The sequence below is a fragment of the Natator depressus genome, chromosome 7, assembly GCF_965152275.1.
Source record: "Natator depressus isolate rNatDep1 chromosome 7, rNatDep2.hap1, whole genome shotgun sequence".
Classification (NCBI taxonomy): Eukaryota; Metazoa; Chordata; order Testudines; family Cheloniidae; genus Natator; species Natator depressus.
In genome coordinates, this window is record NC_134240.1 from 47,885,443 (window position 1) to 47,909,812 (window position 24,370).

General features: G+C 59.0%; 1 protein-coding gene across 4 annotated transcripts in view; it reads right to left on the bottom strand.

The window, feature by feature from the left end:
* Positions 1 to 18,539, bottom strand: part of SEMA3B (semaphorin 3B) — a 50,868-nt gene extending 32,329 nt beyond the window's left edge. Inside the window, exon 1 of one of the 4 annotated variants that reach the window (XM_074958349.1) lies at positions 18,469 to 18,539. Coding sequence is in view for 1 of the 4 variants with exons in the window: in XM_074958346.1 (XP_074814447.1) it covers positions 5,693 to 5,821 (129 nt within the window). In the remaining 3 variants the exon portion in view is untranslated. Of the gene's footprint in view, positions 1 to 5,692; positions 5,844 to 5,987; positions 6,088 to 18,468 lie in introns of those variants that run through there. The other 3 variants (XM_074958348.1, XM_074958346.1, XM_074958347.1) reach the window with 3 other exon arrangements.
* Positions 18,540 to 24,370: the final 5,831 nt, after the last annotated feature.

Consider the following 24,370-nt stretch of genomic DNA (forward strand, 5'->3'; position numbering starts at 1 on the left):
GTGCCCAAGCCCCATCACCGCTGGATTATCTGTCTGCTATCATTTGATTGGACACAGAAGAGGCCAAACGCTGCACTATGCCACCCCCGGGCAGTCCATGAGGGTCAGCGGGTGCAAAGGAGAGCAGAATGACCCCCACTAACTTCCGCCAGCCAGAAGCTCAGCAAAGCAGGGCTGCCAGGCCCCACCCCCACATCTGGGACTGAATCCCCCTTTGAGTTTTATCCTCCTGTCTTCCCTCCCCCCCGACCACCCAAGGAATTATTTCCCGGTCCTGTCCTGCTCCTCTGCCAAGGGAATGGACTGCGGCATCACAGCCGATGCGGCTTGTGCAATGGCTTCCCTGCACTGGCTGTGATTAAGTGACATCAACTTCCCAAAGCAATTATGGAGCCAGCACAGGGCATCTTCTGGAGCTACTCCAGGCACCACGGGTGTGCATCTGAATCAGGCAATCAGTGAGCTCTCTGCCCTGGGAGTCCATGGGGAACGAGGGCAAGAAATACCACTGGATCTGAACTTTTGAGCCCTCCTGGAACGGATTCTGTTCCCCCCCACGCTGGCTGTCCCACACCCCCCTGGGCTGGGCTGCTCCAGCCAAAGCAGCTTTCACTTTGCTTTAGATCAAAAAGCAGAAAATTCCCCCATGCGACTGCTTGGAAGCAGCTGCCTCCTTAACTGGAAGAGAAGGAGAAGATGAAGCCAAGAAAACATGGCCTCTTTTCCTGTGGCATCAGCTCCCTAGGCTATGCGGGGGGCAGCCCACGTCATCAGGGCTCCCACATGGAGGTGCAGTTAGCCAGCTGGGGAGGCACTGGGCAGGCCCCAGTGCCGGGAGCTGCCTGCTGGTGGTGGGGAGCTGGGAGCCAGGATTCCTGGGTTCTCTCCCCAGCTCTGGGACGGGGATGGGATTTGTGGGGCTGGGAGCCAGGACTCCTGGGAGTCTGGGACCTATCCCCATCTCTTGCCTGGGGAGTGTAGTCTAGTGGTTACAGCAGGGGCCTGGGTGCCAGGACTCCTTGGTTCCAGTGTTTAGGAAGGTAAAATCTACACATACATAACATCCTTCTCCTCTGCCAGGCAGGGCTGAGCCTAGTGAGGTGGCTGCTGGGTAGGCAGGTGGCCACCTCGTGGCTTTTGCTCAGGGAATCAAACCACCACAGCCCAGCACTGACGCTGCGTTATGCCATCAGCGCCACCCGCCACGACCCCCTGCTGCCTAGAGGCCATTCCATGCCCTGAGCTGAAGACGTGGCCGCGTCACCCCGCTATGCTGGAGATCAATCTGTGCCCTTGCTGCCTGGAAGCTGCTCTCAGGGGTGCAGGGCTAGGACCCATGGACCGTAGGTAAGAGACGCAGCTTCCTGCCCATCCCAGAGCAACGTGCAACCTCCACCAGTTGACCATGATCCACCTTGGGTGGCACGTGCAAAGCATAAACCGGCTCTGCAAGGGCCCTAGCATCTCAGCCACAGGGACGCCTGCTTTTCAGTCCTCCAGCCCAGCCGATGCCTGCAGACATCGGGGCACGTGCCCACACCGCAGGTCCGGGGCTCGCAGCACCCGTCTGGCAGCCAGGAGAGCTCAGCGCCGGAGCCCGGGGACAGGCCAGCATCGCTGCTGGGGAAGGAAGCCTGTAATTTCTGCCCATCGTCATGGAGACGGCACAGCAGTGACTCCCTGGGACGCAGGGGCCCCCTGCAGCTCATGGGGGAGCCTCCCCCCACAGCATCTGACCCTTCGAAACCCGAACACGATGGGAACCAGTTCCCGATCTGGGAGTCCCGGGTAGGCCAGTCGCACGGGAGCCGAGACGCAGCGGAACACTCAGAGTCAGATTTGACTTTTCATGGCTCTGCTGTCCCCGGGCCCCATCTAACGCCCCATGAAATCAACAGAAGCGCTCCTTAGCTCAGGCCCCATTTCTGGTGAAGCTGAGAGCGGCTTTGGTTAGCGGCAGACGCAGGCGAGCATGCCAACAGCTCTGAACATCATCCGGTCACTTTTGTACCGGAGCTGAGGGGTCATTTGCGTAACCCTATGGTACATTCGTTAGCCAAACAACTCCCCTGCCCCCGCAAAACCAAACAATCCACCCCCACCCGCGATCATGCTGGACGGCTTGAAATTGAATCAGCGAGGTCTTGTCTTTTAGCCGGCAGCTTCTTCCAGGTTTGCACAGCGCCTGGCAGGGCTGGTCGAGCTGTGACCTCTAGATCCGTCCACACTATAAATTCCTCGTGACAATACAGTTTTAGGAGAAGGCAGGGGGAGAAATGTGGCAGGTCCTGGTTTCTCTCCAGCGATGGACCCTGTGACTCTCGGAACCCCGGACTGAACAATTAAGTCAAATCAGCTTGAGTACACGCGGCCAGGGGGACCCAACCCTGGCTGCAGGGCCATCACCAGCCATAACAGCGACGGCCATGGGTCAAGCTGCAGGGGGCCGATGTATGTGTGGAGGGTGGGGGGGAGACACAGCACAGGTCAGTGCTGGAAAGAGCCTGATTTGACCTCTTCAGGAACACTGTGGGGCATGGGGTCATGACAGTTCCAGACCAAGAGGAGCTGCAGGTAGCAGGGGAGGACCGAGAAATAACACAACTACGATTATTGTTACCTCTTAGCATCTCCCCTGCCTGGCCAGCCACCCCCCACTGCAACCTATAGCCGGCACCCCCACGAAAATATCTGCCAACACATCTCCCACTTCCCTACACAGGTAGCGTTCACCTCCCTCTGTAAGGCAGGTGTCAATGGTCCTTAGCCAGGTAGGGAAGGCCCAGGGCATGCTGCCAGCTTCTGTGCCCAGCTGTGTCCTTAGCCAAAGGAATCAACAGCTTCTCAGCATGGCATGTATGGGTGGGTGGGCGACTGAACTGCCCCTAGAGGATAGAATCACTGCCCATTCCCAAAGAAATCCTGCTGCAAGATCTGTGAGCACTCAGCCCTCCACCAAGACTAACGGCCCATCGCAGTCATTTAAAAAAATCCCGTGATCCTGTAAGTGCTAATCCCAGTGTCCCGGCCAAAGCACATTCCAGTTCTGCCTCCTTGGTGGGTGTCACTTGGGGAAGATTTTCTTCACTCCCGTCCCCCCTGAAAAAAACCACTTACCCCTCCCCATTGAGTAGTGTTATTCCACAGAGGCAGCTGCATTTTGATGGTGGGTGGGTGCATAGGGGGATAGAGAAATAGAACGGTAGATATAGGGATGGACAGATGGATGGATGTGTGTGTGGGGATGGATGGATGGATGTGTGTGTGTGATGGATGAATGGATTGATAGATAGATGGATGGATGGATGGATGTGTGTGTGTGTGTATGGATGGATGTGTGTGTGTGTGTGTACAGAGATGGATGGATAGACTGATGGATATGTGTGTGTGTGTGTGTGTGTACAGGGATGGCTGGTTGGATGGGTGTGTATGTACTGGGATGGCTGGTTGGATGGGTGTGTGCGTACGGGGATGGATGGATGGGTGTGTGTGTGTGTGTGTGTGTGTGCGTGCGTGCATGCATACGGGGATGGATGGATGGGTGTGTGTGTATGGGGATGGAAGGGTGGATGGGGGTGTGTGTACACAGGGATGGATTGATGAGCAGACAGGTGTGTGTGTATGGGGATGGGTGGATGGGCGTGTGTGTGTGTATGGGGATGGGTGGGTGGGTACGGGGTGGATGGGTGGGTGGATTGGGGTGTGTGTACATGAATGGGTGGATGGATGAGTGTGTGTGTACACGGATGGGTGTGTGTGTATGGGGGTGGATGGGATGGGTGGATTGGGGGTGTGTGTGTGTGTATACAAGGGATGGATGGATGGGTATGTGTGGATGGATGGGTGGGTTTGCGTGTGTATGGGGATGAGTGGATGGACTTTGATATAATTCCCTAGAGAAATGGAAGATCTCGTTACTGATTGACCAGAATAACGCGCATTCCATCGAGCAGGTAACACCTGTGCGGGCACGACAGCAATGCAGAGTGCAGAATAATCCAGTTAGGTGACACCTGTTCTCTGGTGAGAACAGAGGAGCAAGGCGTCGCACACACCTCCCATTTCAGTCGCAGAGGCCTGGTGTCTCTAGGTTTCCTGGAGAGTGGTGGGACACCCCCTGAGATGTTGCTCCTTTCCGAGACAGCGCTGTTCTCACAGGATGTGCTCCCTGCTCCCCACTGGCCAAAGGACGCATGTTGTCCCTTTAAAGCAAACTCCAGCTAGGCTGTGGCTGGCTGGCGGGGCTGGGGCCGGTGCCAGCCTGGGAACTGCTGTACACTTGAAAGGCTGCAAAAGCGTCTTACGGGATCGGATGACAGGCAAAACAGAAGTCAGCTGGGAAGGCCATAGTCCTGTCCCCTCACTCTAGAGCCCAGGCGAGCTGCTGGTTGTCAAGGTCAGCACTGGGTGCAACTGTGAACCCAGCATGATTAAAAATGCCTCCCTCTGGGCCTGGGACAGACCCCTCAACGAGCCGCCTGCACTGGGGGAAGCAGGAGGAAGGGAAGCAAGGCCAGCAAGGCAGTACATGGCGTTGCTGGATGGGAGGTTGGAGACTGGGGGCAACGGCCATGGTGGGGGGCAACCTGCCTTCCCTGCAGTTGCCCCTGGCTCTACCCTAGAAGCCTCCCCCCCACTATCTAGCCCGCACCCCTGCAGCCTTCCCCCCGGAGGTCTGCCCCTGCAGTCCTCTCCTCCACCCCCCATTCCACACTAGCATGGCTCCCAGCCCCAAACGCCTCAGGACCAGCCATCTATGCCTTCCCCAGGGGCCTGCCACCAGATGGGGGGAGGAGAGCGATGGGACAGGGGGACACTGCAGGCAGCAGGGAGGTTGCAGGGAGTTAAGCTACTCTCCCCACCGCCCCCCGCACACTTGCTCAGATCCTAGATCTGCCAGAATCAGCCCTTGGGGTCCCAGTTTTCTTGCCCAAACAGTCTTTTCCACATTGGACATGCCAGAGCAGACCGGGGTGCTGGGGCCCTCTGCTCCCCCAGCCCCTTCACCCCCAGCCCAGCCCCCGGCATCCAGATCCCTCAGTACTACAGTGCTGCCAGAGATAGGGGTGGTGCTGAGATGGGGGAGCAGCAGGCAGAGCCTGTATCTATCACAGAGCTCACCCCTGGGCCTGTCTCCATCCCGTCCCCCGCAGCCTGGCTCGGGAGCCGCCTAGGGAAGTGCTGACGCTGGGAAAGCCGGCCACTCTCCTAAGAGACTTAACTGCATGGTACAGCCCCGAAGGCCGGAGCGCCTGGCTCGGACATCTCTGCCTCCGCCCCCGAGAGGGCCTGGTAGCCCCAGTCTGACCCTGGACTCTCTGCGCCTGCCCCCACGTACACCCCATCCAGCCCTAACAGGCGCTCAGCTCGAAGTGCTGGACATGGGGCACTTGCATTGCGCAGGCAGGGAACCTGAGAGGGAGCGGGGCAGTGACTGCCCAGGCTCACACAGGAAGCAGGACAGAGCTGGGAATTCAAACTAGGTCTCCTCAGCCCCTGCCACCTGTGCCCCCACCGCCTCCAAGAGCCACGAATAGAATCCAGGAGTCCTGACGTCCAGCCCACCCCCGCTCTAACCCCTGCACCACACAGCCTCGCCATCGCTCCCCGCAGCGCCCGCACGTGGTCCCCCTGCACCTCCAGGATCCCTCCGTCCGCTGCTCCCCGCGCGGAGCCACCTCGCGCCCCTCACCGTGGCGTCCACCGCCCCGCAGGAGCAGGAAGCCAGCAGCTCTGGGGAAAGGCTCCGTCCGCAACACCTGCTCCGAGCGCTGCCTCTGCGCCAGGGCTGGCTGGCCGGCCGGGAGGGGGAGGGACCCATCGCCCGCCTGGGGGGCCCCCAAGAGGGTTGCAGCAGAGGGAGGAGGACGCCCGGGCCGGGCCTTCCCCCGGCGTCCCGGATCGGGGGCTGCGCCTCCCGCCTGTGGCCGCCCCTCGGGCAGGCAGCGCTGCAGAGCCCGCGTGGACGGGGAAGGAGGGAGACCAACCTGACTCGCCGCGGGCTCCCGGGGGCTCCGAACTCGCGGCGCTGGCAGGAGCCGGCAGGGCGCAGCTGGAGTCCCCGGCGGCCGTGCGCTCGGCACCCCGCGGCGCGGCGCCCCTCCTCGGACCCGGCCTGCGCCTCCGCGGCGGCGCCTGCTGCTGCTGCTGCTGGCTCCAACCCCGGGGACCGGCGGGGCCAACGGGAGGGAAGCGCCCAGCGCAGCCACAGGCAGGGCGGCTCCCTCCCGGCGCTTAAAGGGGGCGCTGCCCGGCCCGCAGGCTGCAGGGGCGGAGGGGGAAAGTCTCCCTGGGCAGTGGGCTGGGGCCACGCCGAGCCACGCGGGCGGAGAACAGGAGCTGTAAAGCTAGGGCGTGCGCACCTCCCTGCACTCCCAGGGCACCCCCTAGCGCCTCCCTCTTGCTGTACCTCCAGCGCACCCCCACACCCCTCATTGCACCCCTCCTCCTGCACCCTCAGCGCACCCCCACACTCCTCATACCCCCAGAGCACCCCCTCTACCCTCAGGGCACCCCCTAGAGCCCCCTCCTGCTGTACCTCCAGCGCACTCCCACACTCCTCATCGTACCCTCATTGCACCCCCTGCACCCCCAGGGCACCCCCTCGTGTACTCCTTGTCCTGCACCCTCACACTCCTCATCATACCCCCAGGGCACCCCCCAGCATACCCCACACCCCTCATTGTACCCCCATGGAGCCCCCCAGTGCACCCCTGCTCCTGCACCCCCAGGGCACTCTTAGTGCACCTCTCCTCCTGCACCTCAATGCACCCTAGTGCACCCTCACACTCCTCATTGACCCCCAGCACACACCCCTGGACCCCCAGTGCACCCCCACACCCTCATCGACCCCCAGGACACTGCCTGGTGTACCTCTCCTCCTGCACCCCCACACCCCACATTGTACTCCCAGCGCACTCCTCCTCCTGTACCCCCCACACCCTCATCATACCCCCAGCACACCCCTCCTCCTGTACCTGCAGAGCACCCCTCATTATACCCCCCAGCGCACCCCTCCTCCTGCACCCCCAGCACGCCTCCTGTCCTCATACACACTTCCAGCACGCACACATAGCTCAGCATCATACACATCCACACACCCCAACACCCCCTTGCACTCCCATCATGCACCCCCAACACCTATCCACCTCATACACAGCCCTCCCCCACACACATCCCCAGCATGCAGCTCCTCCCAGACACATCCCTCACACCTCTGCTACACTCTCACCGCACCCCCACGCACAGCCATGCTCCCACCAGCAGGGCCCCTCACACACCAAGGCCCTGACCCCTGCATTTGCTCCTGCCCTTATCCTGGGAAGCGGGAGGGGTGGGGAAGGGGCTCGGGGCTCATTTGCCACCCCATGGGCTGCGAGTGGCTCACTCCTTTGCTCTGGGCAGCACCTGGCCACTGCAACCAGTGTTTTGCCCAAGGCGGGAGCCGGCCCTCCCCCACCCTGCCCACCACGGCATCCTGCAGAACAGGTTGTTTGCCAATGCCCCAGGGACTGGCAGCCGCCCCTCCGCACAGCCACAGCTGCCCGCAGAGCCGCCACGGCCCAGCCCCCTCCTCAGCCAAGCCCCACGGCTGTGCCTGGGGCTCCCTGCGTGATCCTTGGGGGGGGAGGGGGGAAGGGGGGTGACTGGCAAAGAGAGGGGCCCAGTCTTGTCTCCTCCCATGAACTCCAGAGTGGCGTCCAGAGAGTCCCTGGAGCATGGCCAGGCCCCCGGGGCTGTGCCACCTTCGCCCTGAGTCTTCGCCTGCCCCAGATCTTCCGGGACGTGTGTGGGCCGAAATGGCTCTGGCAGGCCTGCAGCTGCAGGATGGAGCCATCCAAGTGTGGTGACCTTGAGCGCTTCTCTGCTCCCCACGCATGCCTTGGCCTCTTCCTACCCCACTCCCTGCCTGCACCCTTGTTCAGGCTGACGGGGGGCTGCCCTGGAGCCACGGCCCCCGGCCATCCAGGGCAGGGACAGGATACCTTTTCCCAGTGCTTAATTTGTGCTAGGGCTGAGTCCCAGCACCTCTGGGCCTGGCAGTTCAGAGCCCCGGCACCTCCGGGCCTGGCAGTTCAGAGCCCCGGCGCCTCCGAGCCTGGCAGTTCAGAGCCCCGGCGCCTCCGAGCCTGGCAGTTCAGAGTCCCGGCGCCCCTGAGCCTGGCAGGTCAGAGCCCCAGCGCCCCTGGGCCTGGCAGGTCAGAGCCCTGGCACCTTCGGGCCTGGCAGGTCAGAGCCCCAGCGCCCCTGGGCCTGGCAGTTCAGAGCCCTGGCACCTCCGGGCCTGGCAGTTCAGAGCCCCGGCACCTCCGAGCCTGGCAGTTCAGAGTCCCGGCGCCCCTGGGCCTGGCAGGTCAGAGCCCTGGCACCTTCGGGCCTGGCAGGTCAGAGCCCCAGCGCCCCTGGGCCTGGCAGTTCAGAGCCCTGGCACCTCCGGGCCTGGCAGTTCAGAGTCCCGGCGCCTCCGGGCCTGGCAGTTCAGAGCCCCGGCACCTCCGGGCCTGGCAGTTCAGAGCCCTGGCACCTCCGAGCCTGGCAGTTCAGAGTCCCGGCGCCCCTGGGCCTGGCAGGTCAGAGCCCCAGCGCCCCTGGGCCTGGCAGGTCAGAGCCCTGGCACCTCCGGGCCTGGCAGGTCAGAGCCCCAGCGCCCCTGGGCCTGGCAGTTCAGAGCCCTGGCACCTCCGGGCCTGGCAGTTCAGAGTCCCGGCGCCTGCGAGCCTGGCAGTTCAGAGCCCTGGCACCTCCGAGCCTGGCAGTTCAGAGCCCTGGCGCCCCTGGGCTTGCTGCATCAGTTATGAATGTAAAAAAATTGCTTGAGCCCCGGTCCCTATTTCATTACAAATTAAGTTCTGCCCTTCCCCCACCACACCCCCACTGCCCAGCCACGCAGGGAACGCCTCCTTCAGTCCTGATCCCCTCCGCTGTGGCTCCCATGTGGGGTAGGCACAGGCCTGAGTGGGATTAAAACGCTCAAACTCTGGCTCTGATCTAGGACCGGACATTGTGCCCTATGTGGGGGAGGGGGGAGACCAGACACCCCCATCTTTGGAGAAGCTGCAGATCTGGGCTTCACAGGCAGATGCCGCGTGAGCATCTTGGTGGGTTTCTGTTTCCCTTCCTCCTGGAGACACGGATTTTCCCCAGGCTGCGGTGGAGCTCCGGGGCGCTGGCCTTCGGGGCTGTTGTTCCTCAGGTTCACCCATGGGGGGTACTCGGGATTCAGCAGCTGGGTGGGAATTTGTTGAGTGTTGGGGCTGCGTGTATGGGGGTGGGAGGCTCAGGTTCATCCGGTCCAGGGGGAATATTGATCCACTGCACAGAATTAGCGCAGTCTCAGCCCAGGCCAGGCTGTGCAGACGGGGCTGTTGGCAGGACTCTGGGGCACCAGCAGAGCTGGGCAGAAGCCCAGGATGGGAATAGGCTGACGCAGTGAGGCCATTTCCCCTGGAGATCGGCTTCTCAGCTCATGGACGCTCCTTGCTGTCTGTAGGATCCCCTGCAATGCCGGTGACTGTACGGCTGTGCCCCACGCTGTGCGCCCAACGCTGGCACAGCAGCTGTCCACCTCCATCCCCGAGTGTTCAGGCAAGGAGCCCACTCACGGAGCTCGGCGCCTCCTGATCGCTCTTCCAGGCCAAAGGAGGAAGGCAGGAGAAGCCCTCTAGTGACACCAGAGAATAGAGATCATCCTGCTGAGCTGGGAGGACGCTCTATGGCTCTCCACGCTCCCAGCTGGCGCAGAAACAATGGCGGGCAAATGGTCCCTGTTTGTTGGGAGACACCAGGAACTTGGTCCCACTCCCATTTCCTCTGGTTGGCTCCTGCAAGGGCTGGTTTGGAGGGTGGGGATTGAACCAGAGACGTACGTATTCAGCAGAATCAGTGTGCATGGAGGTGACATAGAATGCATGGAGGAGCCTGCCCGGGTGCAATGATTTCATGGCTGGTCACAGATCCCACGGACCAAAGTATTGGCCACCAGTTTAGAGGTAGATGATGGAATCCGTCAGCCTCCTCCTTGCTCAGCTGTGGCCCAGCTGCCTGGCTTCAGCCCAGCCAAAGGAAAACAAAATTCTTTTGATGCTTCTAACTTTCCACCCGGCGCTGCCAAGAATAGCAAGTGCCGTGCAGCGGATGGTGCTGCGCGCTTCCCACCTTTCTGCATATCCCACGGCCGGCCAGCGGCTGTCGGGTCACATGGACACCTCTGCGCTCACCCCTTGGCCACTGGCATCGCCATGCCGGCGCTGTGCTCCAAGGGAAACACGGGCCTAGGGATGGGAAAGCAACGAACTGGGGGCAGGGTGGAAGTAGCTGTGTAGGCAGATCTGTCCTCTCTGGGTCAGGGGCAGTTCCTTGCATGCTCAGGAAGGGGCTAGCGAAGATGGGAAGTGGGGTTCAAATCCAAGCCCCGCTCAGCAGTTGCCGTGAAGTCACTGCAACATGCCAACTTCCAGGGGCCGGGATGATCCAAGTCGGGAGTCCTCGTCTATCCTTTACCAGGCCACTGCTCCCCTTCCACCCACGGAGGTGTCGTCCAAGGCCAGCAGGGCGGGGGAGTTCATGGGGTATCTCGAAAGGTATGTAGCAGGCTCCGTCTCCAGGGCTGCCAGACCCGGCGCCTGCCCAGAGCTCACCAAGAACCCAGTGATGGGATGATGGCAGTGCCTATGCCCATGCTGCTCCTGGCATGGCATCTGCTTGCCCTGTTGTCACTCCCAGAATGACACCAGCCATGGTGCTACCTGCCAGCTAGTCAGGCCATTTAGGTTGCCCCAGGAGCCAGGAAGGCTATCTGATGCCCAGGGAATTGGGTAGTCGGGGAGGTGGTGTAGCTGTGTGGTAGAGGAAGGGCAGAGGGGAGCTCCTGCAGGATCATCCTGAGGCCTGGAGCCCCATGCTCCCAGCCTGCCCTAGCAGAGGGAAGGGCGGGGCGGGAGCTGCTCCATATCTGCCTGGTGAGCGCTGGGGTCCTGTTGTACGGAGTGAGGTGTAAACACTCCCTGGCAGCGCTTTGAGCCCGGTGGGAGCAGCGAGTGTTGGCTGGGCTGTGTTTTGGCTGTTGGCTGGCATGTCCCCAGCTGAAGGTCTCAGCCCGTCGCAGAGGCTCCTCTGGGGAGAGGCCAAGGCCAGCACTGAGCAAACACATCACTTGGATTTCTCCCTAGCACACGTGAAGGTCTATCGGGCCCATGCCCAGGGCTGGTTCCTCATGGCACCTCCTCCACAGGCCAGCACAGTCCCCCTGGGCACCCCACAGCATGACCAATCCCCTATTAGAGAGAGCTATGCATTGCACATCGTCCCACCATCCCCTCACCCCCAGTCACAACCCCATGTCTCGACAGCCCTTCTCCCACCTTCTGACACAGCCCAGGGTCTGCCTTCCTCCCTCAGCCTCCTTCTGCATAGTAAGTACCCCCCAAATAGCCCGATTGCAACCGGCGGCGCCCTGTCTGGGTTTGTACAGCTCCATGCACACTGGGATTCCAGAGCTCCTTGGTGCTACAGCAATACAAGCTAATAACTCGACCAGGCCTCATTGCGCCAAAGAGCTCTCCCGGCCCAAAGAGCTCTCCGGCTAACTAGACAAGACAAAACCAGCATGGAAGAAAGGCGGTGTCTCTTTATCTCCCACTGTCGCCCCCCACATGCACGGGGCTGTCATGCATCCCACCGCCTCCATGGGGCGAAAGACTCTGGAAAGCGTAACCAAATGCGCCACCAAAAGTCCCACCAGGCTGTGGAAATTTTGCATCTGAATTGAGAAGCTAAGTAAAGGAACAGCCTGGGCTTTGCAATTGTCCTTGCACCAAAAAAATAAAATCCCAGAGCCCAGCGTGAGCCATGTGGGAAAGAAAGAAAGAAAGAAAGAAAGAGAAAGTTCATTAGATCTGGGCAAAAATTCTCCAGCCAAACTTTTAGACACAAAATTTTTTTTTGCAAAGCCAGAAATTTTCACAAAAATTGTTAATTTTTGTCAAAATCTTCTACATTGTCCCCCTCCCCCTGTAAACTGCAGCTGTTTGAGGTTGTAGCCATTGAAGCACAATTGGGGGTTCCTGGGTTTTCAACAAAAACCTGAAACATTTCTCAAACATTTTAAAAAGGAAATGATCAAAAAAAAAAAACCCCAAAGTGTTTCAGATTAATTTTTTTTTTATTTGGCAGGGAAACAATCCTCATTTCCTGACCAGTTCTGCTAGCTCTGACCTGACTCAGGGAGCTGGCGGTTTATAAGTGAGGAAGGGTGCTCTGGCATCAGGGGGCTTTAAGAGAGGGGAAGATTACAGGCCACGCCAGGGTTTTTTACAACCCATAAGACCACAAGAAAGCCACCATGTGCCTCATTAGCTGTTGGTACCAGCTGTGCCCACTGCCCACTGGATACGTGACCGAGGTGCCCAGACATGCTCACCCTGCCCCTTTGTGATCCAGCCCTGAGAGCTGCCAGCTTTGCCCAGCAGAGAAGCTGGCCATACCTCATGAGTGAAAGTCCACAGCTGTGTCACTGTAGCATTTCCGGATGGCTGGGATGGGAGGTCCAGGAGTCTATCAGGGAGTAGGGCTGGCGTGCATCTGCCTGGCACAGCAGCGGGCACTGACAGGAGATATGGGGGGGCGTGCCAGCAGTGCTGCCCATGACTGGCCACATTTGCCAGGTGGCCAGGATACCCAGATGGCTCCGCAGGGGAGGGACGTTATTGCTTCTCCTCACCCACGCCCTCCCGCCCCGGCTTATTTGTTTAAACAAGGAGTTCCCAGGGTGCGTGCAGACACGTAACCCTTTCACTGCTGGCCCAGTGGGGAGCATGCTGGACCCACCTGGGACCCAGGTCCAGCCCCAGCCCCATTCTGGTCGGGGACATGCCCACCGCAGGCCCTTCTGGGACTACTCAGCCTGGGCAAAGGTGGTGGGAGACCCCTGGTGGTGACAACAGGCAGTCCAGGCTGCGAGCAGGAGAGCCCAGGAGAACCACAGCTCTTTCTGTCCAGCAGCTGCTGCGAAGAACCTGCATGATCAGTGTCTTCTCCTCGGTGCCCTGTGCTCCCTGTCCGCCTGCCTGTCTGCTCCTGCTGACTCCAGCCATAGTTGTGAGCTCTTTGTTATATGTGGTGTCCAGCGCCCGGCACCTTAGGGCCTGGTCTGCGAGGGCATCTCGTGGGTACTCCTGCCATGCAAATAACAGCGTCCAGTCCATTTCACCCAGCGTCGGACATGCCAGGGATGCATTGGCTGGGACGTCTGCAGGGACTGGATCTGAGATCATGGGATCTCAAAGCACAAGTCTCTCCTGCTTGAGCTAAAGGGCCATGCCCATTATCTTGGGTGCAGTAGGAGACTCCCAGATTCTATAGCCACTAGAGAGGGGCAGCGACCCACATGGGTTAGTCTGGGTCCCACTGGCACAGATTATCCCCTGTAGGGGCCATGCCCTCCACAGACTTGCTGGGCAGCGCTGGCCGGGCTCTGGGAGCACCTCTCTCAGAGAAGCCCCATGACCTGGGGCCCCTCAGCGTCTCAGCTCCTGCTGCTCAGTAGCAGTGTCTAGACTCACACTGCTCAGCAGACGGCAGTTTCCACAGCAATCCAGCCGTGCCGGCCAAGGTAGATGTGGTAGCGAATCCTGCCAAGGACTGGGCAGATAGGGCAGCAGCTGTCAGACAACGGCTTGGGTGGTGCAATATCTCGTGGCCTGGCATCACCCCGAGCTGAAAGCACTGACCCCAGGCCAAGAGCACAGCACCTGTGTGGCTCACAGACTGGGGTCTCTGTGGCAGCCTGTCTATGCCCGGTCCTGAGATAGGACACCTCCGTGGAAGGTCCTGTCTTGCTCATCATTGGAGATTCCTCGCTCCAACCTCCTTGGTGCACTGGGCACCTTCTCCTGGCTTCAGCAGGCCTATCCCCCGACGTGCAGAGCCAGAGTGGCCGAAATTGACAGGATTGAGCATCTCCTCTGGGCACCATCCCAGACGCTCCCCAAGTGCCTGCCCACGTCTTGTTCCCCGCCTGCCTGCCCAGGGCCCTTCCTGAGGCCACCCCCTGGCGGGGTGCTCCAGGCTCTGGAGCTCACGGAGGCTGTGTGGGCCACTGAAATGGCCCTGCATGCTGCCTACCGGGTCCTAAGGACATAGGATCTTCCCACAGCCCTCGGTCAGTCCCAACAAAAGGGGTTCTGCCCCCTGCAGGTATCTCCAAGGGCCACTGCTCCAGCAGCTGTTCCAGGCTAACGGGCCATTTCTGCTCTGTTACCCGGGCGGGATGGAAGCGCTGATGGGACAGAACCAGACCCACCTCTCACAGTAGCGGACGGAGTCCAACAGCCATGAGCCCCAAGACTGAGACATGACTGTAATCCAGACCCATGCGAACCCAACGTGTTCCCTCCTGCATAGTCCAGCCCCTGGGAACGTCCAGCAATTTGCCATGGGGGGTCCAGACACTGTGACCTTCTGAGACCCCCTCACTAGGGGCATGGAGGGGGGAATCTCTCCTACCAAGCAGGGTGCAGGTTGGAGGGCAGAGCTAAGGGCTCCACCCTGAGTCCAGCAGATGCTGCTGCTCCTCCAGAGGTACGGGGATAACATCTGCAGGCCATCCACCTGCAGTGCTGAGTCACGCAATGCCTGGTGTGTCAGCACAGGGGCCTTGGCAATGCTGGAGCAAGGGATGGGTGAATAACAATCACCACAGCATTCTGAATCCTGACTCCCGCCTTCCCGGGAGCTCCCAAAGGATGGAAAAGTATTCAGAGGGGGAAACTGAGGCACAGGGAGAGGAAGTGACTCATTCAGTGTCATAACGAGTCAGCAATAACTATCTACACAACCCAAGAATCCTGCTGCCCAATCCTCTGCCTTGACTGTTAGCTACCACTCCCCTCCCAGACCTGTGAAAAGAACCAGGTGTCCTTTCCTGACTCTTAGTCAGTCAACAGGGGGCAGCGCGGCATCCCTTGCACTACCACCAGTGAACAGGGGCAGCGCAGGGTCCCTGGCACTGCCACCAGCCAGCAGAGGGCAGTGCGGGGTCCTGGCACTGCCACTAGCAAACAGGGGAAGTGCGGGGTCCTGGCACTGCATCAGCCAACAGGGGGCAACACGGGGTCCCTGGCACCACCACCAGCGAACAGGGGGAAGTGCGGGGTCCTGGCACTGCATCAGCCAACAGGGGGCAATACAGGGTCCCTGGCACCACCACCAGCGAACAGGGGGAAGTGCAGGGTCCTGGCACTGCCACCAGCCAACAGGGGGCAGCACGGGGTCCCTGGCACCGCCACCAGCAAACAGGGGGCAGCGCAGGATCCCTGGCACTGCCACCACCGAATAGGGGTCAGCGCGGGGTCCCTGGCACTGCCACCAGTGAATGGGTGGCAGCGCGGGGTCCCTGGCACTGCCACCAGCAAACAGGGGGCAGCCCGGGGTCCCTGGAACAACTGCCAGCAAACAGGGGGCAGCGCAGGGTCCCTGGCACCACCACCAGAGAACGGGGGGCAGCGCAGTGTCCCTGGCACAATTGCCAGAGAATGGGGGGCAGCGTGGGGTCCCTGGCACTGCCGCCAGAGAACAGGGGTCAGCGCGGGGTCCCTGGCACTGCCACCAGAGAACGGGGGTCACCACGCGGCCTCCACAGGATTTATGGCTCCTGCAATAGCTGGGCCCCGCTCCCCCCGCACATGCTCAGTGCCAGCCCAGCTCAGTTGCAATCCCCAAGCAGCGGCCCAGCCCTCTTGCAAACACCTGGCACAGCAATCGCCTGGATTCCTTCTCTGCTTAGGTCATCGGGGGGGGGGGGGGGGAGGGGGGCGCTTGCCACATCCACTCCTCCTGCGCCAGCCTTTCTTCCCGCACAGATGGGTGCAGGCCGGCGGCTGGGCGCTGGGCTGCAGGGGAGAAAAACAAGCTCCAAAACTAGCCAGAGGAGGAAGGAAATTTGAGCCTGGCCATGAAGTTGCAGTCTCCTGGAAGAGAGCCGCATGCTTCCTGCCGCAGGCCCCTGCTCCTGGAAGAGGGGCTCTGGTGGTGCCCCAGCTGGGTAGGAGAAGCGGGACTGAGAACTCACCCCTGCTCCAGCGTGACGCCTGGGGGATCACTCTCCTGTCTGCCCTGGGAGGAGCTCAGGGCCTGGCCCATCCTGGCAGCCTGCACGGGAGGAATGGTCACCTGCATCCTCTTACAGAGGGGGAAACAGAGGCAGGGAGCAAGGAAGCGACTTGCTCAAAGTCATCAAGTGAGTCATCGGGGGAGCTAGGGATAGAATTCATGAAATCCTGACTCCCGGTGCGCTAACCACTAGACCCTGCTCTGGAGCCAGGACTAGAACCTGGAAGTCTGGACTAGTCCTGGAGTCCTACATGCACTAAATAACTAGATCCCACTCACCGCTCTGGAGCTGGGAACAGAACCCAGGAGTCGTGACTAGTCCTGCATGTGCTAGCTGTTAGGCCCCACCTCCCCCTCTGGACCTGGGACTAGAACCCCAGAGTCCTGACTCCCAGCCTCCCTGGTCTAACCACCAGCCCCCACTTCTCCCCCACCCCTGGGAACAGACGCCAGGAGTCCTGATTAACAGTCCCCCCATGCTGTAGCCATGAGACAACTCTCCCTTCCCAGAGCTGAGAACAGAACTCCAAGCCCACCATGCTCTAACCATTATATCAGGCTCCCCTCCCTGCCCAGATCCATGAAGAGAGCCCAGGAGTCCTGACTCTTAGATCAGTGCCCTCCCCCTCCTGCCACAGGGAGCAGTATATGGGCCCTAAGTTGTTCAAACTCAGAAACGGATGGATTTCCTCTCCTCCCCCTCCCCCCCCAAAATTAAACCCATCCCCGTAAGAGGTGAATTCGAGTTAAGAGCAACATCTGGTTTGTGCCTTTAAAAAAAAAAGTTGAAAGAATACTTCAGGGAATAGGAGAAAGGAACTTTCGCTCCTCGGTCATGTGAAGATACACGGCCCAACCTTAGTAAATAAATAAATAAACGAATCAGCCGGAATCTACCTGAGATCAGCACTGGAACAGGCTGACTGTAAAAGCATAAGGAGAAAAGGATCCTTGACTCCTCCAGCAAAGGTTTCTTCTTCTTCAAAAGCCTCAAATTTGATTGGCTGGCAAAGAAATGCCAAAAAACCCAGTTGTCAATGGTTTCTCCATTAGGAAACGTCATTTTCTAGGACATGAGCTGGCGAAAACAGTGAGGAGAAGGTCTTCCCGTGGTTTCGTTCATTTCATTTGTATCAATGTATTTCAGTTTCCACGAAGCAGTGTTGGGGGCTTGTGCCAGCGGATTTGGCAGGATTCAGTTTTTATTTTATTAATAATTTGGACGGAGGAGATCAATGTGTTTTTTAAGCCTTTTAAAAAAATGTTCATTGATTTAAATTTTCACAGTTGCAGGAAGTTATGGAGGGGTCGGACAGTGGGTGGATCAGACAATAATGAATTAAAGACAGCAGACAGGGAGATTTGCAAAATTAAGGCACAAATTGTTGACATGACATAACAGTAAATCTCCTTCAATTAAACCCCAATAGGTTCTTAAGCAGCGTTTTTCTTACCCTGCCTATCCATCACAGCGTTTTTCTTACCCTGCACATTTCCATCATCGATGGGAAGAATTTTTGACCGGTTTGCGAGCATCCCGTGGCTCCCCAAGCTGGTGCCACCTGCTCAGTCTGAGCCCCAGCGCAGCCTCCCCCAGGCAGGGTCACCCACCTGGCCCATCCAGCTCCAAAGCTCACCCAGCGCCCACTGAGCCCAGAGCCGCCTCCCCGACGTGGCTGCCGGCTCATGGCCCGTCTGCAGGCTGAGCAGGCCAGGTGCTCCCCAATTTCTCGCCCCAGACCAGAATCCTCTGCTCCTTTGGTGGCCCTGGGATCTGCACTGCGGCTCCCGGGCCTATCCCAGCAGTGTCGGGGTGGATGGCAGAGGCTGGGCAAGGCCAGGACAACGGGGAAGCTCCCAGCCTCAGGCCAGGTGGAGTGGAGGCTGAGGACAACATCTGGGGGCAAGTGGGGTTTGCTGGCCAGCAGGGGAGCTGGGAAGGGCGCAGGGCTATGTCCCAGCACTGCCCACTGGGCACAACGCTTCCCAGGCCCCATTTGGCCCTGGCATGGATCTGAGACACTTCCCCAGTGAGGGCGACGGTGCCACCTTGCACAGGCATCAGTGACAACCCCAGGCCCATGGGTGTAGAATTGGGACCCCTCTCTGGGGCTTCCCCCATCACTGGGCACTGAGCTGTCGCAGCCCTAGACCCACTTCCCACTTTCCTCCCACTCAGCCCCCACAGTGCGCCCTGCAGGCCCCACCCACAGGGATCTCTCCACAGGCACAACACTGCTTCAGCCCAGCACCGTTCTCTTCAGCATGCATGAAATCGCGGCCCAAACTCCCCCTTTTCGCCCTGCATGCCTCCCCACCTGCTGCATATCCAGGAAGAATTCCAGCCTTGTCCCAACTCACCCCACTCTGCTCTCCGACACGCCGCCCAGATGGCCCATTGCCTGCGCGCGCTCGGATGGCCACCACGCGGCCCTTGCAGAACCGCTCCTTTTGATGGAGGCCCTCTTCAGAGGGATGTGGTTGTATGATAACGGTACAGAGGCAGCAAACCTCACTCCAAAGGGTGGGAAGCCTGAAGTGTCCAAGCACAAGGAGCTTATCCAACCAAAACACTCAGCAGGGACATGGACAACAGCCATATCCCCCTGATCTCATTCTGATGCACCGAGTTGAAGATGAGAATCTAGTCTGAGGTCCTGCAGGAAACAGACAGAGCCTTCCCGGGGGGTTGCCGCATCCCACCCACACCTACTAGCTGAGCTCATGCAAATCTCTTACTAGGACATTCAACCTTGAGGCAAAGACTTCAGTGATGGAGAATCTACCACCCACCGCCAATGATTGATCAACCTCACAGTTAAAAGGGTGAGCTTTATTTCTAATGAGAATGCATCTAGCTTCAGCTTCCAGAGACTGATCTCCTCCTGCTTTGCTGGCTAGGTAGAAGAGAAGGCTGCTAACAGGAGAGCTATTTAGTAGACTGGTTTCAGAGTAGCAGCCGTGTTAGTCTGTATTCGCAAAAAGAAAAGGAGTACTTGTGGCACCTTAGAGACTAACCAATTTATTTGAGCATGAGCTTTCGTGAGCTACAGCTCACTTCATGGACTTTATGCATCCGATGAAGTGAGCTGTAGCTCACGAAAGCTTATGCTCAAATAAATTGGTTAGTCTCTAAGGTGCCACAACTACTCCTTTTCTTTTTTCATTTAGTAGACTGTGTGTGATGATGTGACATAGCAGGGAGCGGGGAGTGTTGACCTGGGAATGTGCCCTGGGGATGGGAGACCTGAGAGCCTGTCACCTGAGCCAGGAGGGGGAGGGGGAGGTGACACCTCTGCCCAGGAATGTGAACAGAGGCTACAGAGGGAACCTGTTGGGGGGTTTTTAGTTTTCAGTTTGGGGCTGGGTGGAGGAACGCAGGGAACCCCAGGGCTGGGGTCTAAGCTCCCTGCTCCCCCAGAAGGACTTGACTGAGGGGTCCTGGTTGTACCCACAAGCTCTGTTTTGGACTGTGTTCCTGTTGTCCAATAAACCTTCTGTTTTACTGGCTGGCTGAGAGTCTCAGTGAATCCCAGGAAGAGGGATGCAGGGCCTGGACTCCCCCACACTCCGTGACACTGTGATCAAGTCATCTCCTAACCTTTTCTCACATAAACTAAATCGACTGAGCTCCTTTAGGCTCTCACTATGGGGTAGGTTGGCCAGACCTTGGCTCATCCATGTGGCTCTTTTCTGAACCCTTTCCAATTTTCCAGGGTCCTGTTGCAGCGTGGGCACCAGAACTGGATACAGTGTCCACTAATTGCCACACTAATGTCATGCACAGAGGTAACGGCACTTCCCTGGGTCTACTCGACATGATGTTCTTGCTCATATATCCAAGGGTCGCATCAGCTTACTTAGCTACAGGATCGCACTGGACGCTCTCCCTGGGTCAGTTTCCACAACGGCCTTAAAGTCCTTTTCTGAGTTGCTGCTTTCCCAGCGACAGCCCCCCATCCTGGCAGCATGTCTGTTGCTCTTGGTTCCTAGATGGGCGACCTGGCATTCGGCTGTGTTAAACGCATGTTGTTCAAGTGAGGCCACGTGACCCAGATTGATCCAGAGAACTGACCTGTCACCGTTATTTACCATGCCACCAATTGGGGTGTCACCAGGATCTCCTCACTCGGTGGGCCCTAGCGTGGGCTCTCCTCCCCTCACTGGGACAACTCCCACCTTCTCCAACCTGCCAGATGCCGGGGAGAGGGGGCAGAGATGATACCAAACATCTCCCTACTCTCCAGAAAACAAGAGGATCACGTCATAATGATCCCTTCATGGGATGCTGCACTTCCACAGAGCTCCAAAGACTTTGCAAAATGGGGAAACTGAGGCACAGAGCAGAGCAGTGACTTGCCCCTGAATTCATACATAAATCCGTGGCATATCTGAGAATAGAAGCCAGGATTCCTGAGTCACAGTCTTCTGCTCCAATCCTTATATGACACTGCCCTCTCAGAGCTGGGAACAGAACTCAGGAGGTGGACTCCCAGCCGCCTGCTCTAATCACTCGATCACACTGCCCTCCCGGAGCCAGAAAGAGAACCCAGGAGTCCTGGCTCCCTCTCCCCAGTTCTAACCACAGGACTCTGAATTTCCAGCCAGAGATTCCCAGTGCCAGGACAGCTGTATGGAAACCCCCTCTGAGACAGAGATGCTCACAGAGATTTTCCCGCTACCTTAAAGACTGAGCGGCGCTTTTCGGCTCCACCATGCATTGTTTGCTGTCCTCAGAGCTGCACACTGACACTTTAAAACCACACACGCACTGTCCACATCCCTCCTGCCAACCCCCACCCACTGACATTCTGGCCAAGGGCGCCTGCAGATGATTTCCCTTTGGCCGAGCCCCGTGACCCCGTCTGTCATGAATCACTTTGATGGCTGGCTGAGGACACACCAAATATACCCAGGGTTTGAACTGGGGACTGAGCGCACCCGTTTGCCTCCTAACGCCACCTCCCTTCTGGAGCCGGCTGCTGCTGGTGGGATATGGTCCAGGGCGATCCTTTTAACCTGGCTGTCCCTTAGCTCTGAAAGCCCTGCAAATTCCTAAGGCTTTATCGACTCAGCGTCACAAGCCTCCAGTGAAGTTGGGAAGGGTCAGATCCTAGGGAAAACTGAGGCACAGGGTAGCAAAGGGACTCACCCAAGGACCCACAAATCAGTGGCAGATCCAGGAACATAATTCAGGAGTCCTTACCAGCAGCCACCCTCCAGCTCTGACCACTAGGGAAAACATTCCGTCCCCCAACAGCCATGCTCTAACCCCAAGACACACTTCTCCAGAGCCAGAAAAAGAACCCAGGAGTCCTGACATCCAGTCCTTTGCTCTCACCAGGAGGCCACAATCCCCTTCTGAGCTGGGAATAGCCAGCCTGACCCCTCCCCCAATACATATGCACAGGGCTGTATGTCCCTGCTGCTTCTTCTCCAGAGCTCCATATCCCAGAGGCCGGTGGGGTTCCCACCAGATCAACTGGGCTTCCTGATCTGGATCCCTGACTGAGTCTGAGCCCTAGGCTCTGACATCCCCGCAGCCCCAGGGCAGCCTGTCTCCCCAGATGCCACATTGCCCACACCCAGGGAATCCTCATTTGAAGGCTCGGTGAGCTGCAGGCTGGTCATGGAGCGGGAGCCCATAGTGCATGGCAAGGGGGACAGCTGGTAGGGGATAACCGTTCCATGCCATGGGGCTCCACCAGCTATTTACAGGCACCTGCCAGTCTGCCGGCGTTCACCTAACTGACTGGCCCGTGCGTGGGAGTTCTCCTGCTCTCTGGAGAAACCACCCTAGCCTCAGAATTCCCTTCATCTTTATTAACAGCCACCTCCCACCCCAACCTGGTCCTCTCTAGGGCTCCAAGTTCCCATTTAACTCCACCTCTCCCTTCTTTTAGCTGGTGATCCTGTTTGGATACCCCATTCAACAGGAGACGTGCGAGGAAACCTGGGGGAGTCTCACCCCAAACCAACTCTTGAACTTTTGAAACCCTTCCCACGGAGAGAGCTGCTTTAACCCGTGATGAGCTGCCAAAATCTTAACAATGGGTTCCCTCCTCACCCCACGAGGGGGTCGTTGCCCACCCCTGCCCCCCGGGACTCCTGCTCCATCCAACCCCCCTGCGTTCCTTGACGCCCCCCCCCAGGACCCCTGCCCCGTCCACCTCCCTCCCTGTCTGCCCCCAGAACCGGGCAGGAGGGTCTTGTGGGCCACTGTAGTGGGTGCCCACCCCACCCCTAAGAGCCAGAGGCACCTGCCGGGGGGCGAGGTGGGGAGTCCCAGAGGTGCTTACCTGGGGCAGCTCCCAGGAAGCATCCGGCAGGACCCTTGAGCTGGGGCGGGGAGCGGTTCCCCTGCGTGCCCCCCCCCCAGGCTACCTGCTGCGACACGGGTGGCGCTCCTTGCGCCCCCCTGCCCCAGCTCACCTCTGCCTCCCTGGGCCTGAGCGGGAAGCCGCGGCCTGCTTCTCAGCCTGCCCCAGCTTCCCGCGCGAACAGCTGATTTGTGGGAAGCTGGTGGGGGAGGGTGGAGAAGCAGAGCGGGGCGTTGCGTTCAGGGGAAGAGGCGGAGGTGGAGCGGAGGTGGGCTGGGGCCGGGGGTGGGGCAGGGAGCTGCCAGTGGGTGCTCTGCACCCACCAAATTTTCCCCTTGGGTGCTCCAGGGCTGGAGCACCCATGGAGTCGGCACCTAAGGCGCCACTTTTGGCCAGTTAAATTTAGAAGCCCTTTTAGAACCGGTTGACCCTCGCGGAACAACCGGTTCTAAAAGGGCTTCTAAATTTAACAACCGGTTCTAGCGAACTGGTGCGAACTGGCTCCAGCTCACCACTGGCTTTAACCTGAACTACCGACAGTCCCTATAGCGGGTGGGTTGGATCCCCCAGCTGGTGTGAATCGGTGCATAAACATGAAGTAAATAGAGCTGGGGCAGTTTGCACCAGCTGGGGATCTGGCCCGCAGTCTTTTAGGAGAGGTCTGCTGTGCCGTTCCCTGCTTGGCCTCTCTTGGCTGGGAATGCACGCAGTCCTGGTGGAGAAGTCCCTTGGGGGTCTGCGTGACCCAGGAGATTTCTTGGTCCCAGAACTGTTCCCAAGCACTGGGCTCACTCGAGCCCAACCCCAGCTCCTGGGCTCAGCTCTGGTCATGCATTTTACTCTTCAGCAAAATTTCTAGCTTTGTCGCTGCTGAATTTTGGTTGTTGCCTCTTTCCTTTGGAATCACTCCTGGCCGCTTGGCTTGATGCTGGCTCAGCTCCGCAGGCAGAGATGGTCCCCGGCCTTTTTCCTGATCAGAAGTTCAGCTGGAGACAGTCCCCAAGCAAGTGGGGTTGACCAGGGCCGGCTCCAGCTTTTTTGCCGCCCCAAGTAGCGAAGGGAAAAAAAAACCCAAAAAACCAAGCCTGGTTGAGCTGCCGCCGAAGTGCCACCGAAAAGGAAGAGAGGGACTGCAGGGCCTGCAGCCAAATTGCTGCCGAAGACCCGGACGTGCCACCCCGATGACGGACGGAGTGCCGCCCCTTTCTATTGGCTGCCCCAGGCACCTGCTTCCTTTGCTGGTGCCTGGAGCCGGCCCTGGCGTTGACCGCCCTACTCCTGCGGCTTGTAGCAGTTCTTTCCCCACCCCTGTTGTTCTCGGGGTGTGCGATGTAGTCTCCTCCTGGCGCAAACGCTCTGAGCACTGCCCAAGGACAACGAAGTGGGAATGTTCTTAATGTTTTCTCTGAATACTGTGTGTTTGTACCTCAGTTTCCCCTGTTACTCTCAAGTATGTAGGTGGTGGGACAAGGGTGTGTGATCGTTGCAGAGACTCCTAGAGGGCAGGTGCTGCCTGGGCACAGAGAATGGCTGACCCTCTGTATCCTGGCAACTAATGTCCGGGGCTCATCCCCTGCAAGAACCAGTGGAACTGTTGGAGAACAAAGAGAAGGGGCAGACCAGGAAAGAGACAAAGGAAGGAGGCGGGGCAGCAGGTCAAGTTGTAGGCCGGGCTGCAGAAGGTGAGTCAATCTCCTGATTTGGGACTGGGGGGAGGGCCAGAGTGGGCTCCGGATTTCCCCCTCCCCCCAAGATGGACTTGGCTGAAAGTCTCTGATTTCTGTGCTAACAAGTTCTGTTCTACACTGTGTTCCTGTCGACTAATAAACTTTCTGTGTCACACACTGGCTGAGAGTTGCTGCTGGCTGTGGAGTGGGGTGCAGGGCCCTTCTGGGGGTGTGTGAGGCTTTCCCAGGTGTCCCATCCGGGGGACTTGCTGAGGG